The sequence below is a fragment of the Phyllobates terribilis genome, unplaced genomic scaffold (genome assembly GCF_046119375.1).
Source record: "Phyllobates terribilis strain yellow unplaced genomic scaffold, ASM4611937v1 Scaffold_10__3_contigs__length_209671492, whole genome shotgun sequence".
Taxonomy (NCBI): Eukaryota; Metazoa; Chordata; class Amphibia; order Anura; family Dendrobatidae; genus Phyllobates; species Phyllobates terribilis.
The window spans coordinates 186,174,090-186,197,833 of NW_027362770.1; the positions used below are offsets into that span (position 1 = coordinate 186,174,090).

General features: G+C 55.6%; 1 protein-coding gene across 1 annotated transcript; it reads right to left on the reverse strand.

The window, feature by feature from the left end:
* Positions 1-1,935: 1,935 nt before the first annotated feature.
* On the reverse strand, positions 1,936-23,393 carry ERGIC2 (ERGIC and golgi 2). Its single transcript, XM_073650351.1, has 14 exons — positions 23,170-23,393; positions 17,635-17,772; positions 17,358-17,466; positions 17,046-17,092; positions 16,895-16,965; positions 16,730-16,770; positions 16,561-16,662; positions 16,308-16,403; positions 6,969-7,024; positions 6,190-6,288; positions 5,981-6,078; positions 5,740-5,902; positions 5,571-5,650; positions 1,936-2,207 (listed from the first exon to the last, which is right to left on the reverse strand). Exons 2-14 carry the CDS (start codon positions 17,738-17,740, stop codon positions 2,139-2,141), a joined length of 1,137 nt encoding a protein of 378 aa, XP_073506452.1. The 5' UTR covers positions 17,741-17,772; positions 23,170-23,393; the 3' UTR covers positions 1,936-2,138.
* Between the last annotated feature and the right edge of the window lie 351 nt (positions 23,394-23,744).

A 23,744-nucleotide genomic window follows, 5' to 3' on the forward strand; every position in this document is an offset into this window, starting at 1 on the left:
GGGGAGCTCCCTGTATACAGAGATACATAAGATCCTTTCTGCAGGCACCACTAGGGGGAGCTCCCTGTATACAGAGATACATGATAAGATCCTGTCTGCAGCCACCACTAGGGGGAGCTCCCTGTATACAGAGATACATGATAAGATCCTGTCTGCAGCCACCACTAGGGGGAGCTCCCTGTATACAGAGATACATGATAAGTTCCTGTCTGCAGCCACCACTAGGGGGAGCTCCCTGTATACAGAGATACATGATAATATCCTGTCTGCAGCCACCACTAGGGGGAGCTCCCTGTATACAGAGATGCATGATAAGATCCTTTCTGCAGCCACCACTAGGGGGAGCTCCCTGTATACAGAGATACATGATAAGATCCTGTCTGCAGCCACCACTAGGGGGAGCTCCCTGTATACAGAGATACATGATAAGATCCTGTCTACAGCCACCACTAGGGGGAGCTCCCTGTATACAGAGATAAACGATAAGATCCTGTCTGCAGTCACGACTAGGGGGAGCTTCCTTTATACAGAGATACATAAGATCTTGTCTGCAGCCACCACTAGGGGAAGCTCCCTGTATACAGAGATACATGATAAGATTCTGTCTGTAGTCACCACTAGGGGGGAGCTCCCTGTATACAGAGATACATGATAAGATCCTGTCTGAAGCCTCCACTAGGGGGAGCTCCCTGTATACAGGGATACATGATAAGATTCTGTCTGCAGCCACCACTAGGGGGAGCTCCCTGTATACAGGGATACATGATAAGATCTTGTCTGCAGCCACCACTAGGGGGACCTCCCTGTATATAGAGATACATGATAAGATCCTGTCTGCAGCCACCACTAGGGGGAGCTCCCTGTATATAGAGATACATGATAAGATCCTGTCTGCAGCCACCACTAGGGGGAGCTCCCTGTATACAGAGATACATGATAGGATCCTGTCTGCAGCCACCACTAGGGGGAGCTCCCTGTATACAGAGATACATGATAAGATCCTGTCTGCAGCCACCACTAGGGGGAGCTCCCTGTATACAGAGATACATGATAAGATCCTGTCTACAGCCACCACTAGGGGGAGCTCCCTGTATACAGAGATAAACGATAAGATCCTGTCTGCAGTCACGACTAGGGGGAGCTTCCTTTATACAGAGATACATAAGATCTTGTCTGCAGCCACCACTAGGGGAAGCTCCCTGTATACAGAGATACATGATAAGATTCTGTCTGTAGTCACCACTAGGGGGGAGCTCCCTGTATACAGAGATACATGATAAGATCCTGTCTGAAGCCTCCACTAGGGGGAGCTCCCTGTATACAGGGATACATGATAAGATTCTGTCTGCAGCCACCACTAGGGGGAGCTCCCTGTATACAGGGATACATGATAAGATCTTGTCTGCAGACACCACTAGGGGGAGCTCCCTGTATATAGAGATACATGATAAGATCCTGTCTGCAGCCACCACTAGGGGGAGCTCCCTGTATATAGAGATACATGATAAGATCCTGTCTGCAGCCACCACTAGGGGGAGCTCCCTGTATACAGAGATACATGATAGGATCCTGTCTGCAGCCACCACTAGGGGGAGCTCCCTGTATACAGAGATACATGATAGGATTCTGTCTGCAGCCACCACTAGAGGCTTGGTGGTCCGTGCGGATGGACACGCTGTGATCAGTGTACTGATCGAGCCCCTATATTGGGATTACCCCCTCTTACATCACCCAGTACAGTACCCCGACACCTTGCTCCTCTGCAGGCAGCGTATGATGTAAGGTCGCACTTAAGCTGTGTCCATAGTGGGGTGACTGCGCCCCCGGTGGCTCGGGATGTGATGACACTGTGGTGGGTTCACTGTGTATTACTGTTATTATAGTCAGTCCTGTTGAGGCTTTGTGAGGTGAACAGCGCCATCTAGTGCACAGAAGTGACATCAAGCACATTTAATGAGGGGAATAGTGTGGACTGTTGTTACATGGGCTTCTAATATCACCCAGCTTTTTCGGGCTCCTGAACGGCACAGCTGTCCGTCTATTCCTGTGCAATAGGTCCCAGAGCAGCCGCCTTCATATAAGAAAAAGTAAACAGCAGAGCCGGAGGTGTAAAAGAGCGGAGGATGGGTTTATTCTGATCATAGAGGGTCCGGGGTGGAGGTCTCCGCACTGTGATTGGAGGAGAGGAGATTCTGGACATGGTTCTCCTACAAAAAAAAAATAATAAAATCATTACATACAGCAGTTTTCATCATGTGGATGAGCAGAGCCGACTCCGCGCTGTTTAACATGTCAGGACATGCTGGGAGTTGTAGTTACAGGGCCAGATGTTGGGGATGATTCCTGTGGAATATATTGCTGTGGCGCCATCTAGTGTTACTATGGAGTAAAGCAGAGACATGGATGTACAGAGTGAAGCACAGAATCTCTCTCCTAGTTGTTATTTTCAGCATTGGGAACATTGTAGACTGTTTTCTAATTCACAACATGGAGAGAAATGTAGATAACTTTTAACTACTTTACAGAAAATAACAAAAAATGACCATTGTTCTGTTCTAATAAACAGCAGTGTCTGCATTTGTCTTTAGAAACTCACAATATGTCTCTTTTTGAGGATTTAGCATTCCTGTGAATCACTCACCTAATGTTTAGTTGTTACCCACAGTTTTTTTAGAGCTGCTTCACATCTATGTTGCATAGAGTCAACCAACTTCTGGCCCCTGTCAGCTGTTATTCCAGGAGGCTTTCACTACATCCCACAATTTTTTGGCATTTCTTGTCTTTGCCTCAGAAACAGAATTTTTGATGTCACCCCACAAGTGATCTATCGGATTAAGGTCCGGGAATTGGGCTGGCCGCTCCAGAACCTCAATTTTGCTGGACTGGAACCAAGATTTTGCTCGTTTACTGGTGTGTTTAGGGTCGTTGTCTTGTTGAAACACCCATTTCAGGGGCATATCCTCTTCAGCGTAAGGCAACATGACCTCAAGTATTTTAATATATGCAAACTGGTCCATGATCCCTGGTATGCGGTAAATAGGTCTGGCACCATAGTAAGAGAAACATGCCCATATCATGATGCTTCCACCATGCTTCACTGTCTGCAAGGTGTACTGTGGCTTGAATGCAGAGTTTGGGGGTCGTCTGATAAACTGTCTGCGGCCCTTGGACCCAAAAAAGAACAATTTTACTTTCATCAGTCCACAAAATGTTTCTCCATTTCTCTTTAGGCCAGTTGATGTGATCTTTGGCCAATTGTATCCGCTTCAGTGCATGTCTTTTTTACAGTGGGACTTTGCCGGGACTTCTTGCTAAGAGATTAGCTTCACACAGGCGTCTTCTAACTGCCACAGTCCTCACAGGTAACTTGAAGCTGTCTGTGATCATCCTGGAGCTGATCATTGGCTGAGCCTTTGCCATTCTGGCTATTCTTCCATCCATTCGCATGGTAGTCTTCTGTTTTCTTCCACGTCTCTCTTCCATTGTAAAGCATTGGAGATCATTTTAGCTGAACAGCCGATCATTGTCTGCTCTTCTTTATAAGTTTTACTCTCTCCAATCAACTTTTTAATCAAAGTACGCTGTTCTTCTGAACAAGACTCGAAAGACCCATATTTCTGAGGCTTTCAAGGAGAAATGCATTTACAACATGTGCGGCTTCACCCTTATATAAGGGCCACCTGATTCACACCTGTTTCTTCACAGAATGATTGACCTCACTGATTGACCTCCACACTGCTATTATATTGAACGCACCCCCGTACAATTAATTATTCACATACACAGACTCAGAAACCTGCAGATCATGAATGCGGAGTCTGGGGGTTTTCTCAGAATCTACTGCACAAAATGGGAAATTGTGTGACATGTGGTGATAGAATTTATACCAAAGAGGAGGGATCACATTACAGTGACAGCCGGTATTCTGTGAGAGGAGGGATCACATTACAGTGACAGCTGGTATGCTGTGAGTAGAGGGATCACATTACAGTGACTGCCGGCATGCTGTGAGTAGAGGGATCACATTACAGTGACTGCCGGCATGCTGTGAGTAGAGGGATCACATTACAGTGACAGCTGGTATGCTGTGAGTAGAGGGATCACATTACAGTGACTGCCGGCATGCTGTGAGTAGAGGGATCACATTACAGTGACTGCCGGCATGCTGTGAGTAGAGGGATCACATTACAGTGACAGCTGGTATGCTGTGAGTAGAGGGATCACATTACAGTGACAGCTGGTATGCTGTGAGTAGAGGGATCACATTACAGTGACTGCCGGCATGCTGTGAGTAGAGGGATCACATTACAGTGACAGCTGGTATGCTGTGAGTAGGCAGGAGGGGGATCACATTACAGTGACAGCCAGCATGCTGTGAGTAGGCAGGAGGGGGATCACATTACAGTGCAGCCGGCAAGCTGTGAGCAGAGGGATCACATTACAGTGACAACTGGCATGCTGTGAGTAGGCAGGAGGGGGATCACATTACAGTGACAGCCGGCATGCTGCGAGTAGGCAGGAGGGGGATCACATTACAGTGACAGCCGGCATGCTGTGAGTAGGGGGGAGGGGGATCACATTACAGCGACAGCCGGCATGCTGTGAGTAGGGAGGATCACATTACAGTGACAGCCGGCATGCTGTGAGTAGGGGGGAGGGGGATCACATTACAGTGACAGCCGGCATGCTGTGAGTAGGCAGGAGGGGGATTACAGTGACAGCCGGCATGCTGCGAGTAGGGAGGAGAGGGATCACATTACAGTGACAGCCGGCATGCTGCGAGTAGGCAGGAGGGGGATCACATTACAGTGACAGCCGGCATGCTGTGAGTAGGGGGGAGGGGGATCACATTACAGTGACAGCCGGCATGCTGTGAGTAGGCAGGAGGGGGATTACAGTGACAGCCGGCATGCTGCGAGTAGGGAGGAGAGGGATCACATTACAGTGACAGCCGGCATGCTGCGAGTAGGCAGGAGGGGGATCACATTACAGTGACAGCCAGCATGCTGCGAGTAGGCAGGAGGGGGATCACATTACAGTGACAGCCGGCATGCTGCGAGTAGGCAGGAGGGGGATCACATTACAGTGACAGCCGGCATGCTGCGAGTAGGCAGGAGGGGGATCACATTACAGTGACAGCCGGCATGCTGCGAGTAGGCAGGAGGGGGATCACATTACAGCGACAGCCGGCATGCTGTGAGTAGGCAGGAGGGGGATCACATTACAGCGACAGCCGGCATGCTGTGAGTAGGGAGGAGGGGGATCACATTACAGCGACAGCCGGCATGCTGTGAGTAGGCAGGAGGGGGATCACATTACAGCGACAGCCGGCATGCTGCGAGTAGGCAGGAGGGGGATCACATTACAGTGACAGCCGGCATGCTGTGAGTAGGGAGGAGAGGGATCACATTACAGTGACAGCCGGCATGCTGTGAGTAGGCAGGAGGGGGATCACATTACAGTGACAGCCGGCATGATATGAGACTGGCGGAGCGAGCATCAGATCACGTTGCAGTTTCTCCCGCCCCATAACAGCCCCGTTGTGAGAGGAGCGTCAGCATCACACTCACTTCGTTACGACTGTAAACTCCAAGCTTGAAACGGCAGCAAACAACATCCACAAAAAACTCGGCCAGTCCGTGGATCATCCCTGAGGAGAGACGCAAACAACCAATCAAACCTACAAATTAAACACCCAAGACCACAGAAGTGCACCCTCCCCCCGAGGTAAGGACGCACCTGTGGTGGTGAATATCCCCCCAATAATGCCGCAGAGCCGCACGAGAAACTTCCACAGGGGCATGTGGTCCTCGGTCACGGTCACCATTAACGAGCTGATGTCATACTTCATAAAGATCCCCGACACTCCGTGGCTGCCGGTGGCGTGGTTAATCACGCGCTCCTATAGCGGCACAATGGAGGCAGTGAGTGGAGGGTTTATTATAAGCTACCAGTGATGTCATCAGTAATGGGATCTCACCCGCTCCGTCACCGAGAACTGGTGCGTGTCCCCGTACACCTTGTACGTGTGAAGCTTGGTGGGGACGATGGTGATGAAGTACTGGTACATCTGGTTACCTGCAAAAAAAAATGTAGGACAGTGATGCCTCACGGGGATACGAAGCCTGGATGACTAAACTCCCGTACGTCACACACAAGACAGCAGAAAGTAAAGAGGGGTGCACTTACTTTCCTCTGCTATTTTTTCCGTTCCATCCAAGGGGTTGATGATTCCAGGTAGGACTTCTCCAAAGGACAAGTGATCGATGCGATGAGAGAAGTTATAACCTAATTGTAAAGGAAAAGCTCCGGTCATAAACTGAGGGCGACCCCGAAGACCAACCCCGGCGGCGGCGGCAAGAGGGACGAGGCACCCCGGCGGCGGCGGCAAGAGGGACGAGGCACCCCGGCGGCGGCGGCAAGAGGGACGAGGCACCCCGGCGGCGGCGGCAAGAGGGACGAGGCACCCCGGCGGCGGCGGCAAGAGGGACGAGGCACCCCGGCGGCGGCGGCAAGAGGGACGAGGCACCCCGGCGGCGGCGGCAAGAGGGACGAGGCACCCCGGCGGCGGCGGCAAGAGGGACGAGGCACCCCGGCGGCGGCGGCAAGAGGGACGAGGCACCCCGGCGGCGGCGGCAAGAGGGACGAGGCACCCCGGCGGCGGCGGCAAGAGGGACGAGGCACCCCGGCGGCGGCGGCAAAAGGGACGAGGCACCCCGGCGGCGGCGGCAAAAGGGACGAGGCACCCCGGCGGCGGCGGCAAGAGGGACGAGGCACCCCGGCGGCGGCGGCAAGAGGGACGAGGCACCCCCCGGCGGCGGCAAGAGGGACGAGGCACCCCCCAGCGGCGGCAAGAGGGACGAGGCACCCCCCGGCGGCGGCAAGAGGGACGAGGCACCCCCCGGCAGTCCTCCTGCTAGAAAGGAACGCTGGTCGTGCAGATACGCATCTACAAATAATATACTTACTGTCGTGACTGACGAGAGCAGCTAGATGTGCGTGACCCCTGGGATGTGGGATAGCCCTACACGGTATAGAAAAGTACAGCAATAAATCAGCATATAATGTACGAACACAGCAGAATAGTGAGTGCAGCTCTGGGGTATAACACAGGTTTTAACTCAGGATCAGTAATGTAATGTATGTACACAGTGACTGCACCAGCAGAATAGTGAGTGCAGCTCTGGAGTATAATACAGGATGTAACTCAGGATCAGTAATGTAATTATGTACACAGTGACTGCACCAGCAGAATAGTGAGTGCAGCTCTGGAGTATAATACAGGATGTAACTCAGGATCAATAATGTAATGTATGTACACAGTGACTGCACCAGCAGAATAGTGAGTGCAGCTCTGGAGTACAATACAGGATGTAACTCAGGATCAGTAATGTAATGTATGTACACAGTGACTGCACCAGCAGAATAGTGAGTGCAGCTCTGGGGTATAATACAGGAGGTAACTCAGGATCAGTAATGTAATGTATGTACACAGTGACTGCACCAGCAGAATAGTGAGTGCAGCGCTGGAGTATAATACAGGAGGTAACTCAGGATCAGTAATGTAATGTATGTGCACAGTGACTGCACCATCAGAATAGTGAGTGCAGCTCTGGAGTATAATACAGGATGTAACTCAGGATCAGTAATGTATGCATACAGTGACTGCACCAGCAGAATAGTGAGCTCAGCTCTGGAGTATAATACAGGATGTAACTCAGGATCAGTAATGTAATGTATGTACACAGTGACTGCACCAGCAGAATAGTGAGCGCAGCTCTGGAGTATAATACAGGATGTAACTCAGGATCAGTAATGTAATGTATGTACACAGTGACTGCACCAGCAGAATAGTGAGTGCAGCTCTGGAGTATAATACAGGATGTAACTCCGGATCAGTAATGTAATGTATGTTCACAGTGACTGCACAAGCAGAATAGTGAGTGCAGCTCTGGAGTATAATACAGGATGTAACTCAGGATCAGTAATGTAATGTATGTACACAGTGACTGCACCAGCAGAATAGTGAGTGCAGCTCTGGAGTATAATACAGGATGTAACTCAGGATCAGTAATGTAATGTATGTACACAGTGACTGCACCAGCAGAATAGTGAGTGCAGCTCTGGAGTATAATACAGGATGTAACTCAGGATCAGTAATGTCATGTATGTACACAGTGACTGCAACAGCAGAATAGTGAGTGCAGCTCTGGAGTATAATACAGGATGTAACTCAGGATCAGTAATGTAATGTATGTACACAGTGACTGCACCAGCAGAATAGTGAGTGCAGCTCTGGAGTATAATATAGAATTTGACTCAGGATCAGTAATATAATGTATGTACACAGTGACTGCACCAGCAGAATACTGAGTGCAGCTCTGGGGTATAATACAGGATGTAACTCAGGATCAGTAATGTAATGTATGTACACAGTGACTCCACCAGCAGAATAGTGAGTGCAGCTCTGGGGTATAATACAGGATGTAACTCAGGATCAGTAATGTAATGTATGTACACAGTGACTGCAGCTCTGGAGTATAATACAGGATGTAACTCAGGATCAGTAATGTATGTACACAGTGACTGCACCAGCAGAATAGTGAGTGCAGCTCTGATCAGCTGTTGCTCACTATGGTGATTATGGTTGTGGTGGCTGCAGATCCTGCTGTGTGCTCCACAGGTCTGAGAACCAACACCTCTCCACCTGGGGATCTGCTCTCTCTCCTACCCAGGGAGGGAGCGGGTTTCCTGGGATGAGTGATGGAGCCAAGTCCCAGGCTTCTGCTTCCCGAACCAGGCCGGCGGGGGGCAGGAGAAACCAGAAACCGGCCTGCACATTGGAGGACTTGGGGGTGAGACACTCCACCAGGAGTCACAGCAATGTGGCTCTTACTCCCTCTGGGTTTTTGGAAACCCAGAGAATCCGCAAGGCTTCCAGAATGGAGTGTAAGCCTGACAGCATGCATGATGACGCTCCTTCCGGAGGAAAGCTGAGTGCTCACGGAGGTGAAGCCGACCTCACTGAGGAAGGTTGTGGGTTGCAAAGTGCCCGGGAGTCTGTCCACTTATGCCTCCCGGGTCATGAGCCGCCTCCGTGAGTATGAAGATGCAAGTAAGCTTGTCAGGAGACTTCGGGAGGAGCTGCGCTGCACAAGCGTCAAAGCTGCGGGGCCTCCAAACCAAGGAAGACTAAACTCCAGACGGAGGTAAAGAGGCTGACCAGTGAAATTAATGTGCTGGAACTAAGGAAAGCCACCATCAGGGAGCAGAGTGGTCCGTTTAAGGAAAAACTAATTAATGAAGATCGATTCAGAGAAATGGCTGATAACAGAGAGCAGAGGCAGATGGGGCTGCAGCCTGAGAGCCAGGTGGATGAGGAGAGTGATGATGACCAGCAGGAAGCCCCACCTGGCAGCCTGCAAAGTCACCCGCAGGCCACGTGCAGCGAGCTCCCTGCAGGACAGGCGACAATGACATTCGGTCGCATTTCTGCCGGCTCTGGGGAGGACAGTGACAGCAGCGGCCAGGGAGGGGCGCTAATGGCGGAGATTAAGCTCCTGGAGTCCCCAGTGTGCCTCCAAAACTTCCATCTTGGTGATGATCTACCAGAAGAGGCACCTGGGGGCCACAAAAAGGCAAAGAAGACCAAGCCAAAGCTGCAGGAGGCGGTAAGATACGTATATGCCCCCCTCCCTGTACCCCCTGAGTCGGCGGCAGGCTCAGCTCGCTGTATAAGCCCCGTTGCCCAGCCCAGCCCGGGTTCTGCTGTGGATCCGGTGCAAAGGCGCGGGGAGATTACAGAGCGCGGTAGTGAGGCGCAGAGCTCTGTCTCTGCTTGTAGTAGCGGGGACGTAGCAGGAGGTGCATCAGCCGAGAGGCTGGACAGTGAGGGCGGCCCGGCGGCGGGCGTTCCATCAGGCCACGATGCTGTGGTGCGCTCCTCAGTGGGAGGGGGGGAGCAGCCCGGTGTCGGGGGCAGCTCCGGTAGCCTCGGCGCCTCTGAATGCTGTTGCCGCTGATCACTAGTTGAGGAGTGGCGGCAGTGCGAGGGGGCTGCTGGGGCTGAGCGTTCCAGTCCTCCCACCAAAGTGTTATTTTGTGTTGGCGTCGCTGGTCCGGAAGATCCTGATGCTAAAGATCAGCGGCGCCTAACAGCAGCTAAAGATCAGCGGCACATTATACCAAATGTCAAACAGCGGAAATTACCGACCGATGATGTGGAGGGCACACATAAGACCGGGGGTGAGGTCGCCTCCAGTTCCATGGAGGTGACTGAGCCCCTTGTGCCTGATACGGAGGTCAAAAGGTCATCCACCATTGTTACTGGTGGAATGAATGTGGTGGTGGGGGTGAATGAAGCTAATTCATTGTCTAGTGGTGTGGTTGCTGGTTTGGTGGAGGGTGAGATGGAGGTGGGTAATGGTGTTGCTGTTGGGGCTGATGTAGTCACTGGTCCGGTTGCCCCCCCGGGGGTGGCAACACCTGTCCAGAGTTATGCCAGTGTCACTGCCGGGCAAATAGGGCATCCTCATCCTAGTCTCCGGGCTTTGGGGACGGCATGTTGCAACGGCGCCTTCTGGAGGCTCTAAAGAAGGGGGAGAGATCACTAATGGTAGAGGGTCGAGAGGTTGATCTATCCTTCTGGATAGAGAGGCATGGCCTCGGGGCCTTCCGAGAGCAAAAAGGGGGAGATACAGTGTGGTCCCTCCCAACAGCCGGGCCAGGCAGTGTGCGTAGGAATGTGGTCCGTCTTCGGTGGAGGGGCAGTGATGCATGTCCTCCAAGGTCTAAAGTTGTGGAGCTCCTGCTGAGGATGGGCTTCAAGGCGATTGACATCTACGCCTTGATACATCCCTATTCCACGCCTGAGTTTGATGTCAGCTTTGTTCGCCCGGAGGGGCTTGAGCTCTCCTGGACGAATTATGAGTTGGCAAAAAATGAGCCCGGCTGGCGAGACTTTGCCGTTCAAGCAGTGTCTCACCAAAACCAGATCAAGAAAGTGACCGTGATGACTCGTAACGAGTCGCTTTCTTGCTATGTCATCATGACGTGGCTTGGTCGGTATGGAGAGGTGGTGGAGATGCCAAAGAAAAACCGCGACGAGTTTGGTATCTGGTCAGGGGCCTGGACGTTTATGGTAAAACGTAAGCGTTCAGGTGGTACGGTTGCCCACATTCCATCGTCTGCCTTCCTGGGTAGGGATCGTATCCTGGTCTTCTACCAGGGGCAACCGAAGCTCTGTCACAGGTGCGGCGACCCCACACACTTCAGTGCAAACTGCACTGTGCAGAAATGCGCGTTGTGTGGGGGTGTCGGCCATCTTGCTGCCTCTTGTGTGGAGATTAGGTGCCACCTGTGTGGTGAGTTAGGTCACCCATTCAGCCGTTGTCCTCGCTCCTTCGCTAATGCAGTCGAGACCCCGGTGGGAGTAAGCCGTGAGGCCGATTCTGCTGGGGAGGGGACTAGCAGGGGTGGGGGAGCTGAGGGGCCAGGGAAGAAAAGCAATAAAAAGACGCCTGCCCAGCTGAGGCGTCTAGACAAGCGCAGACAGGAGAGGGAGCGGGGCGAGCCCCAGACTACCGGGGCAGCCCCTGTCCTGGATGCCAGTCTTGCTGCTGAGGCCCCGAGGGATGATGAGTTGGATGAGGAGGTCAGGAGGATCCACAGGGAGGAAACTGCCTCTGCTTCAGAATCCTCCCATTATGAAAGTATGGATGAGGATAATAAGCGGTGGCTAGAGCACAAGCGTAAGCTCGGCACCAAAAAGAAGAGAAAGAAGGGAGATAAAACATCTTCTCCCGCTCTGACCAAGGTACCTAAGGAAGGTGAAACCGACTCCCCTCTAGTTGGTCTTTCTAACCGGTTCCAAGCCCTTGATAACATCTCTTCCTCTGAGGAGGAGGCTGAGGGTGAGGTTTCGGCTTCAGCGGAGCTTACAGGGGGCGCCGAGTCTCCTTCTCCTGGGGATGCAAGGTCCTTGGGGGGAGGGACTGGCCCAGAGTCCAGAGACGAGGACGAAAAAAGAAGGAAAAATGCTGAAATGGATACCTCTGTGTCATTAAAGAGGGGGAAGGACTCCTCCTCTGAGGCAGAGGATAAGGGGAGTGGGAAGAAGAAAGCCATCTAACTCAATCACCAATGATGGCGGTACCCACTCCGTTGACGCTGGCTTCCATTAATGTCGCCAGCATTAAGTCAAACATGGCTAGATTTGCGGCCTTTGATTTTCTCAGCCGGGTTGAAGCTGACATTTTCTTTTTGCAAGAGACCAGGCTGCCAAATATAGCAGAGGTGTTTATAGCTAAGAGGGAGTGGAGACTCGGGCCCTCCTATTGGTCTCTTGCGGCCGAGCCGTATAGCGGAGTGGCGGTCCTTTTTTCCGCACCAGTAGAATGCCGACGGGTTATTGAGTTAGAAATGGGGAGGTGCCTGATATTAGATGTCCTCATGAAGGGACAAGAGCTCTGGCTCATTAACATCTATGGTCCCCAATCTAAATGGGACCGGAAGTGTCTCTTTACGAGGATCAAGCCCTACCTTTTTACGAGTCGCCAGGTCGTCTTTGGAGGGGACTTCAACACTGTCACGAGGCCCCGGGATAGAGGAGGTTCCAGAGACAAGCTGACTTATGATAGCGTCGCCCTTAATAGTATAGCTAGTGAGGCTCGCCTGGTGGATGTCCACATCCGGCACACCGCAGGCCACGAGGGTTTCACCTATCATAGAGGTAACTGTAGGTCCAGGATAGACAGGTTTTATTTAAAGGAGGAAGCCGTCTCTTCAGCAGTATCTGTTGTTGATGTGGAGTTCTCCGATCACTGTTTGATTTTGTTTTCTCTGAATGTTACAGAGACCCCCCGGATGGGAAGAGGCTTTTGGAGGCTCAATTCGTCTCTCTTGGAAGAAGCGGAGATAAGACAGTCCTTTGAGGATTTTCTTCAGAGCCAGGTACCCTTACTGGATCTTTGTAGTAGTAAGTCAGAGTGGTGGGAGATGTTTAAGAAAAGGGTGGCGAGATTCTTCAGCCAGCTCTCGAGCCTCAGGAGCCTGGACAGGTATCGCCTGTATCAGGGCCTGAGGAGGAAACTCGAGCATCTTGTCTCAACTGGAGGTAGCCGCGAGGAGATCTCCAGAGTGAAATCTTTGCTAATGAGGTGTCAGTATGATAGACACGCATCTTTGGTTTTTGAGAGGGATTACGGGAAGTACCGCTCGCCCGACCCTTACAGAAACTGCAAGATGTCAGTGAATAGTAAAGTTGTTACAGGACTGGTTGACACTGCGGGGTCCCTGAAAAGATCCAGATCAGGGATCCTGGAGGTCGTCAGATCCTTCTACTCGCACCTCTTGGGGAAGAGGGATCTGGATTGGGATGAGATGTCTGCTTTTCTGGCTGAAGCCGTCCCCGAACCAGGGGTAGACCCCTCTCTTGGCGTTTTGACAGAGATGATCAGGGAAGAGGAAGTTAAGTTGGCGATTGAAGGGCTTGCCCTAAAGAAATCTCCCGGTCCAGATGGCTTAACATCTGAATTCTATAAGACCTTAAAGGACGCCTTGGTTCCCCTCTTGGTTCCGGCAGCGTCCACGACCAATCAGAACAGCAGTGTTTAAATGTGGCGCCAAGTTCAGCGAATCGTATTGGTGAGGACTGGGGAGAGTCGCTGCCTGTGCGGCTCCGTCCGCTGCGAGAAGGCGGGAGATGAGCGGGCGTTCGCAGCAGAAGTATCCCGACTGCAGCGCCGCTCCCCGGTCCTCTGTTGACACCCTAGCTGCATGGAGGTCAGCGGCGCCGCCGCCGGTCGGGATACTTCTGCTGCTATTGGCCGGGAGATGAGCGCCTCGCGCCGCCTCATCTCCCGGCTGCATCGCCGCTGACCTCCGTCCGGCAGATGAGCCGCTAACAGCCGCCATCTTTTCCTCAAATCAAGCGCCGCGGCCTAGATGTGTGTGAGGAGACAGGGAGCGGCTGGACCAGTTTCATTACATTGTTTATTTTGTGGTTATTAATTTTGTTATGTTTCTGTTATTATTGTTATGTTTTTCATTTTTAAAATAAAAGATCTACAGGATGTAACTCAGGATCAGTAATGTAATGTATGTACACAGTGACTGCACCAGCAGAATAGTGAGTGCAGCTCTGGAGTATAATACAGGAGGTAACTCAGGATCAGTAATGTAATGTATGTACACAGTGACTGCACCAGCAGAATAGTGAGTGCAGCTCTGGAGTATAATACAGGATGTAACTCAGGATCAGTAATGTAATGTATATACACAGTGACAGCACCAGCAGAATAGTGAGTGCAGCTCTGGAGTATAATACAGGATGTAACTCAGGATCAGTAATGTAATGTATGTACACAGTGACTGCACCAGCAGAATAGTGAGTGCAGCTCTGGAGTATAATACAGGAGGTAACTCAGGATCAGTAATGTAATGTATGTACACAGTGACTGCACCAGCAGAATAGTGAGTGCAGCTCTGGAGTATAATACAGGATGTAAATTAGGATCAGTAATGTAATGTATGTACACAGTGACTGCACCAGCAGAATAGTGAGTGCAGCTCTGGAGTATAATACAGGATGTAACTCAGGATCAGTAAGGTAATGTATGTACACAGTGACTGCACCAGCAGAATAGTGAGCGCAGCTCTGGAGCATAATACAGGATGTAACTCAGGATCAGTAATGTAATGTATGTACACAGTGACCGCACCAGCAGAATAGTGAGCGCAGCTCTGGAGTATAATACAGGAGGTAACTCAGGATCAGTAATGTAATGTATGTACACAGTGACCGCACCAGCAGAATAGTGAGCGCAGCTCTGGAGTATAATACAGGATGTAACTCAGGATCAGTAATGTAATGTATGTACACAGTGACCGCACCAGCAGAATAGTGAGTGCAGCTCTGCAGTATAATACAGGAGGTAACTCAGGATCAGTAATATAATGTATGTACACAGTGACCGCACCAGCAGAATAGTGAGTGCAGCTCTGGAGTATAACACAGGATGTAACTCAGGATCAGTAATGTAATGTATGTACACAGTGACTGCACCAGCAGAATAGTGAGTGCAGCTCTGGGGTATATACAGGATGTAACTCAGGATCAGTAATGTATGTACACAGTGACCGCACCAGCAGAATAGCGAGTGCAGCTCTGGAGTATAATACAGGATGTAACTCAGGATCAGTAATGTAATGTATGTACACAGTGACTGCACCAGCAGAATAGCGAGTGCAGCTCTGGAGTATAATACAGGATGTAACTCAGGATCAGTAATGTAATGTATGTACACAGTGACTGCACCAGCAGAATAGTGAGTGCAGCTCTGGAGTATAATACAGGAGGTAACTCAGGATCAGTAATGTAATGTATGTACACAGTGACTGCACCAGCAGAATAGTGAGTGCAGCTCTGGAGTATAATACAGGATGTAAATTAGGATCAGTAATGTAATGTATGTACACAGTGACTGCACCAGCAGAATAGTGAGTGCAGCTCTGGAGTATAATACAGGATGTAACTCAGGATCAGTAAGGTAATGTATGTACACAGTGACTGCACCAGCAGAATAGTGAGCGCAGCTCTGGAGTATAATACAGGATGTAACTCAGGATCAGTAATGTAATGTATGTACACAGTGACCGCACCAGCAGAATAGTGAGCGCAGCTCTGGAGTATAATACAGGATGTAACTCAGGATCAGTAATGTAATGTATGTACACAGTGACTGCACCAGCAGAATAGCGAGTGCAGCTCTGGAGTATAATACAGGATGTAACTCAGGATCAGTAATGTAATGTATGTACACAGTGACTGCACCAGCAGAATAGCGAGTGCAGCTCTGGAGTATAATACAGGATGTAACTGAGGATCAGTAATGTAATGTATGTACACAGTGACTGCACCAGAAGAATAGTGAGTGCAGCTCTGGGGTATAATACAGGATGTAACTCAGGATCAGTAATGTAATGTATGTACACGGTGACTGCACCAGCAGAATTGTGAGTGCAGCTCTGGAGTATAATACAGGATGTAACTCAGGATCAGTAATGTAATGTATGTACACAGTGACTGCACCAGCAGAATAGTGAGTGCAGCTCTGCAGTATAATACAGGATGTAACTCAGGATCAGTAATGTAATGTATGTACACTGTGAGTACACCAGCAGAATAGTGAGTGCAGCTCTGGAGTATAATGCATTATGGGTAACAGTAGTCGGTGTACTGATCACGCCATATACATGATGTGTGACCGATTCCCGGTGGATTGCGCGCTCGGTACAGAATAACATACTTGCCCACAGTGATGTGGAAGTTTCCGGCCACTTTATTGATATCGAGGTGCCCGTGGATCCGGCAGGCGCTGGGCGGCTCAGAAGGGGAATCTTCCCTAAAAAGCAGACAAGACGGTTTGTAGTCATTACAGCCCTGCCACATACACCGCCATATTTACTCCCAATATACAGTGCAGCACTATAAAATGGCAGAAAGCCTTTACGACCCTCAGCAGGTGTAGTCCTGTCTGTGAGGGTCTCGGGCCGTCTCACCTGGAGGGCAGGGCGGTGACTGAGCTCCTCATGGCGCTCTTGAACAGGAGGTCCTGTAATGACGCCTCGGCCTGGAGTCTGTTCTGAATCTGCTGCAGCATCCTAAACACAAAGGAACGGTCACGAGACCCAACATGGTGGACCCCCGAGCCCCCCACTAGAGTCTCACCTATGCCACTGCCGCTGCACAGGAGACAAGTCAAAAACGACCTGAAAGACATAAGCCGCGGTCAGGACTCATCTAATGGGCAAAGCCATATATCAGACATCCCAGCAATATGGGGGCGTCAAGGGCACCCTAAATCCCCCCCATATAGGTGTCAGTCCTGCTCACCGGCTCGTACACCAGTCCTTCCGCAGACGTCACCATGGTCTCCGCCAGGTCCAGGACATCGGCCCCAACATCTGGAGGGCAGAGAACATATGAGAAGCAGCGGAGCAAGGATGCAGCCACTGCGCCACCTGCTGGCCAGGAGCAAACTTACACTGACACCTCATGGCCACCGTGATATCGATGTTCAACCGCAATTTACTACAAAGGAGAAAAAAAAAAAAAAAAAAGTAAAATAAGAATAAAAAGACCCTGAACTCCTGCTCCACATCTGTATCCTGGCTGTATGCCCTAATAATGAGAGCGGGGGGCCTATAGACCCGCCGAACCCCGGAAGCCCCACCGTATAACGGGAACACCACACTCTGGTGACACTTCCTGCCCTCTGCTACCCCCGGTGTCTGATCTGTCTCTGCTACCCCCGGTGTCTGATCTGTGTAATTGCACGGTGAGGAGGGATAAGAACCTGGTGAAGTCTTTGTCCACCTCGTAGTCGTATCTCATCCACGTGTCGCGATACACCAGGAACTCCAGGACTGTGAGGGCGGCCATGACGGAGAAGGCCAGGAGGGACACTGGGAAGAGAGAGGAGTGTGAGTACAACGGAGCGGAGAGCGGGGGCGCCGTCATGCTTTGGGAATGGTGGCCCCCATGTTGTACCACAGGTGACGGCATTAGCCGCTCCTCGAGTACAGGCCCTGTATAACTGTAGAAGCCCCAGAAGATCAGAGCCCATCACATACCCGTCCCCCTACTTGCTGACGTTTCCACGTAGCTGTCGGGCACTTTGGGGAAAGCATCGAGCTCCTTCACCAGGGTCAGCGTCTTCTTGCGGCTCAGACGCCTCATCTTCCAGACTCCGGATCCCACCGATGAGCGATCTGCAGGACGGCACCGAGATGGAGCGTCAGTGTTAAGGGGGTGCGCGCCAATGCAGCATCAGGAAGGGGACACGACACAGGCGCGGGGACACAGGCGCGGGGACACAGCACAGGCGCGGCGTCGGGGACACAGCACAGGCGCGGGGTCGGGGACACAGCACAGGCGCGGGGTCGGGGACACAGCACAGGCGCGGGGTCGGGGACACAGCACAGGCGCGGGGTCGGCGTCGGGGACACAGCACAGGCGCGGGGTCGGCGTCGGGGACACAGCACAGGCGCGGGGTCGGCGTCGGGGACACAGCACAGGCGCGGGGTCGGCGTCGGGGACACAGCACAGGCGCGGGGTCGGCGTCGGGGACACAGCACAGGCGCGGGGTCGGCGTCGGGGACACAGCACAGGCGCGGGGTCGGCGTCGGGGACACAGCACAGGCGCGGGGTCGGCGTCGGGGACACAGCACAGGCGCGGGGTCGGCGTCGGGGACACAGCACAGGCGCGGGGTCGGCGTCGGGGACACAGCACAGGCGCGGGGTCGGCGTCGGGGACACAGCACAGGCGCGGGGTCGGCGTCGGGGACACAGCACAGGCGCGGGGTCGGCGTCGGGGACACAGCACAGGCGCGGGGTCGGCGTCGGGGACACAGCACAGGCGCGGGGTCGGCGTCGGGGACACAGCACAGGCGCGGGGTCGGCGTCGGGGACACAGCACAGGCGCGGGGTCGGCGTCGGGGACACAGCACAGGCGCGGGGTCGGCGTCGGGGACACAGCACAGGCGCGGGGTCGGCGTCGGGGACACAGCACAGGCGCGGGGTCGGCGTCGGGGACACAGCACAGGCGCGGGGTCGGCGTCGGGGACACAGCACAGGCGCGGGGTCGGCGTCGGGGACACAGCACAGGCGCGGGGTCGGCGTCGGGGACACAGCACAGGCGCGGGGTCGGCGTCGGGGACACAGCACAGGCGCGGGGTCGGCGTCGGGGACACAGCACAGGCGCGGGGTCGGCGTCGGGGACACAGCACAGGCGCGGGGTCGGCGTCGGGGACACAGCACAGGCGCGGGGTCGGCGTCGGGGACACAGCACAGGCGCGGGGTCGGCGTCGGGGACACAGCACAGGCGCGGGGTCGGCGTCGGGGACACAGCACAGGCGCGGGGTCGGCGTCGGGGACACAGCACAGGCGCGGGGTCGGCGTCGGGGACACAGCACAGGCGCGGGGTCGGCGTCGGGGACACAGCACAGGCGCGGGGTCGGCGTCGGGGACACAGCACAGGCGCGGGGTCGGCGTCGGGGACACAGCACAGGCGCGGGGTCGGCGTCGGGGACACAGCACAGGCGCGGGGTCGGCGTCGGGGACACAGCACAGGCGCGGGGTCGGCGTCGGGGACACAGCACAGGCGCGGGGTCGGCGTCGGGGACACAGCACAGGCGCGGGGTCGGCGTCGGGGACACAGCACAGGCGCGGGGTCGGCGTCGGGGACACAGCACAGGCGCGGGGTCGGCGTCGGGGACACAGCACAGGCGCGGGGTCGGCGTCGGGGACACAGCACAGGCGCGGGGTCGGCGTCGGGGACACAGCACAGGCGCGGGGTCGGCGTCGGGGACACAGCACAGGCGCGGGGTCGGCGTCGGGGACACAGCACAGGCGCGGGGTCGGCGTCGGGGACACAGCACAGGCGCGGGGTCGGCGTCGGGGACACAGCACAGGCGCGGGGTCGGCGTCGGAGGGCACAGTACAAGTGTGGGGTCGGGGGGGGCACAGTACAGGCGTGGGGTCGGGGGCACAGTACAGGCGTGGGGTCGGGGGGGGCACAGCACAGGTGTGGGGTCGGTGTCGGGGGACACAGTACAAGTGTGGGGTCAGTGTCGGGGGGCACAGTACAGGCGTGGGGTCGGTGTCGAGGACACAGTACAAGTGTGGGGTCGAGGGGGGGCACAGCACAGGCGTGGGGTCGGTGTCAGGGGGGGCACAGTACAGGCGTGGGGTCGGTGTCAGGGGGGGCACAGTACAGGCGTGGGGTCGGTGTCAGGGGGGGCACAGTACAGGCGTGGGGTCGGTGTCAGGGGGGGCACAGTACAGGCGTGGGGTCGGTGTCAGGGGGGGCACAGTACAGGCGTGGGGTCGGTGTCAGGGGGGGCACAGTACAGGCGTGGGGTCGGTGTCAGGGGGGGCACAGTACAGGTGTGAGGACGGTGTCGGGGGGGCACAGTACAGGTGTGAGGACGGTGTCGGGGGGGGCACAGTACAGGTGTGAGGACGGTGTCGGGGGGGGCACAGTACAGGTGTGAGGACGGTGTCGGGGGGGGCACAGTACAGGTGTGGGGTCGGTGTCGGGGGGGGCACAGTACAGGTGTGGGGTCGGTGTCGGGGGGGGCACAGTACAGGTGTGGGGTCGGTGTCGGGGGGGGCACAGTACAGGTGTGGGGTCGGTGTCGGGGGGGGCACAGTACAGGTGTGGGGTCGGTGTCGGGGGGGGCACAGTACAGGTGTGAGGACGGTGTCGGGGGGGGCACAGTACAGGTGTGGGGTCGGTGTCAGGGGGGGCACAGTACAGGTGTGGGGTCGGTGTCAGGGGGGGCACAGTACAGGTGTGGGGTCGGTGTCAGGGGGGGCACAGTACAGGTGTGGGGTCGGTGTCAGGGGGGGCACAGTACAGGTGTGGGGTCGGTGTCAGGGGGGGCACAGTACAGGTGTGGGGTCGGTGTCAGGGGGGGCACAGTACAGGTGTGGGGTCGGTGTCAGGGGGGGCACAGTACAGGTGTGGGGTCGGTGTCAGGGGGGGCACAGTACAGGTGTGGGGTCGGTGTCAGGGGGGGCACAGTACAGGTGTGGGGTCGGTGTCAGGGGGGGCACAGTACAGGTGTGGGGTCGGTGTCAGGGGGGGCACAGTACAGGTGTGGGGTCGGTGTCAGGGGGGGCACAGTACAGGTGTGGGGTCGGTGTCAGGGGGGGCACAGTACAGGTGTGGGGTCGGTGTCAGGGGGGGCACAGTACAGGTGTGGGGTCGGTGTCAGGGGGGGCACAGTACAGGTGTGGGGTCGGTGTCAGGGGGGGGACAGTACAGGTGTGGGGTCGGTGTCAGGGGGGGACAGTACAGGTGTGGGGTCGGTGTCAGGGGGGGGACAGTACAGGTGTGGGGTCGGTGTCAGGGGGGGGCAGTACAGGTGTGAGGTCGGTGTCAGGGGGAGGACAGTACAGGTGTGGTGTCGGTGTCAGGGGGGGGGCACAGTACAGGTGTGGGGTCGGTGTCGGGGGGGGGGCACAGTACAGGTGTGAGGACGGTGTCGGGGGGGGCACAGTACAGGTGTGAGGACGGTGTCGGGGGGGGCACAGTACAGGTGTGGTGTCGGTGTCAGGGGGGGGACAGTACAGGTGTGAGGTCGGTGTCGGGGGGGGGACAGTACAGGTGTGGTGTGGGGTCGGTGTCGGGGGGGGGGCACAGTACAGGTGTGGGGTCGGTGTCAGGGGGGGCACAGTACAGGTGTGGGGTCGGTGTCAGGGGGGGCACAGTACAGGTGTGGGGTCGGTGTCAGGGGGGGCACAGTACAGGTGTGGGGTCGGTGTCAGGGGGGGCACAGTACAGGTGTGGGGTCGGTGTCAGGGGGGGCACAGTACAGGTGTGGGGTCGGTGTCAGGGGGGGCACAGTACAGGTGTGGGGTCGGTGTCAGGGGGGGCACAGTACAGGTGTGGGGTCGGTGTCAGGGGGGGCACAGTACAGGTGTGGGGTCGGTGTCAGGGGGGGCACAGTACAGGTGTGGGGTCGGTGTCAGGGGGGGCACAGTACAGGTGTGGGGTCGGTGTCAGGGGGGGGGCAGTACAGGTGTGAGGTCGGTGTCAGGGGGAGGACAGTACAGGTGTGGTGTCGGTGTCAGGGGGGGGCACAGTACAGGTGTGGGGTCGGTGTCGGGGGGGGCACAGTACAGGTGTGAGGACGGTGTCGGGGGGGGGCACAGTACAGGTGTGAGGACGGTGTCGGGGGGGGACAGTACAGGTGTGAGGTCGGTGTCAGGGGGGGGACAGTACAGGTGTGAGGTCGGTGTCGGGGGGGGCACAGTACAGGTGTGAGGTCGGTGTCAGGGGGGGGACAGTACAGGTGTGGTGTGGGGTCGGTGTCGGGGGGGGCACAGTACAGGTGTGGGGTCGGTGTCGGGGGGGGGCACAGTACAGGTGTGGGGTCGGTGTCGGGGGGGGCACAGTACAGGTGTGAGGTCGGTGTCAGGGGGAGGACAGTACAGGTGTGGGGTCGGTGTCGGGGGGGGGCACAGTACAGGTGTGGGGGTCGGTGTCGGGGGGGGGCACAGTACAGGTGTGGGGTCGGTGTCGGGGGGGGGGCAGTACAGGTGTGAGGTCGGTGTCAGGGGGGGGGCACAGTACAGGTGTCGGGGGACATAGTATATCAGGTGTGAGGACGGTGTCGGGGGGGCACAGTACAGGTGTGGTGTCGGTGTCAGGGGGGGGACAGTACAGGTGTGAGGTCGGTGTCGGGGGGGGGGCACAGTACAGGTGTGAGGTCGGTGTCAGGGGGGGGACAGTACAGGTGTGGTGTGGGGTCGGTGTCGGGGGGGGCACAGTACAGGTGTGGGGTCGGTGTCGGGGGGGGGCACAGTACAGGTGTGGGGTCGGTGTCGGGGGGGGGCACAGTACAGGTGTGAGGTCGGTGTCAGGGGGAGGACAGTACAGGTGTGGGGTCGGTGTCGGGGGGGGGGCACAGTACAGGTGTGGGGGTCGGTGTCGGGGGGGGGGGCACAGTACAGGTGTGGGGTCGGTGTCGGGGGGGGGCACAGTACAGGTGTGGGGTCGGTGTCGGGGGGGGGGCAGTACAGGTGTGAGGTCGGTGTCAGGGGGGGGGGCACAGTACAGGTGTCGGGGGACATAGTATATCAGGTGTGAGGACGGTGTCGGGGGGGGCACAGTACAGGTGTGGTGTCGGTGTCAGGGGGGGGACAGTACAGGTGTGAGGTCGGTGTCGGGGGGGGGCACAGTACAGGTGTGAGGTCGGTGTCAGGGGGGGGGACAGTACAGGTGTGGTGTGGGGTCGGTGTCGGGGGGGGCACAGTACAGGTGTGGGGTCGGTGTCGGGGGGGGGCACAGTACAGGTGTGGGGTCGGTGTCGGGGGGGGGGCACAGTACAGGTGTGAGGTCGGTGTCAGGGGGAGGACAGTACAGGTGTGGGGTCGGTGTCGGGGGGGGGCACAGTACAGGTGTGGGGGTCGGTGTCGGGGGGGGGGGCACAGTACAGGTGTGGGGTCGGTGTCGGGGGGGGGCACAGTACAGGTGTGGGGTCGGTGTCGGGGGGGGGGCAGTACAGGTGTGAGGTCGGTGTCAGGGGGGGGGGGCACAGTACAGGTGTCGGGGGACATAGTATATCAGACAGTAGGGGCAGCCGCCATTGCTCCCTCACCCTCTTTCCCAGGCTCCCGGCTGCGCTATCAGCAGTGACACAGCTCCCTGTAGCCAGCAGGGGGCGCACACGGTTTCCCACTCCCCGGATCCAGGTGACAGACCCCGGCACTTGTACCCCGGATCATCCCTGACACAAGGCTCTGTCGTCACTTCCGGCCTCGTCAGCGCTGTTTATCTCCGGCTTCATTATTTTCGCTGCCTGCAGTAACGGGCTCTGGGCTACAAAAAGATGGCGGCCGCGCGGGATGTTTTGGGTTTGGTTGCTAAGGGGCGTGTCCAGTTGATGTCACGTGAATACTAGTAAGCAATTGATTGGTCATGTCTGGTCGCTCACATGATAAGACATTAGGCGCCATGATTGTTCAGGGCTCGTCTGTCTGGATTCCCTAATCCTATGTTGTGCAATGCATGAATAGTTTCTGTCAGATTCAGGCGGGAAATTGTTGGGGAAGAACAGAGTGGATATAATTTTGGTATAATAGACAGGGGTGCGGCTGAACAGGACTCTCGCTGTTGTCACGGCGACAGGTGTCAGAGGGGCTAATTTTTATCCTAATTTGCGCTCATGATGTA

Excerpts from the sequence above, each read along its gene's own strand:
- ERGIC2 (XM_073650351.1), bottom strand. The coding sequence starts at position 17,740 with ATGAGGCGTCTGAGCCGCAAGAAGACGCTGACCCTGGTGAAGGAGCTC. Across the intron at positions 17,467-17,634 it reads GTCAGCAAGTAGGGGGACGG|TGTCCCTCCTGGCCTTCTCC; the intron begins GTATGTGATGGG and ends CTCTCTTCCCAG. Across the intron at positions 16,404-16,560 it reads GTCACCGCCCTGCCCTCCAG|GGAAGATTCCCCTTCTGAGC; the intron begins GTGAGACGGCCC and ends TCTGCTTTTTAG.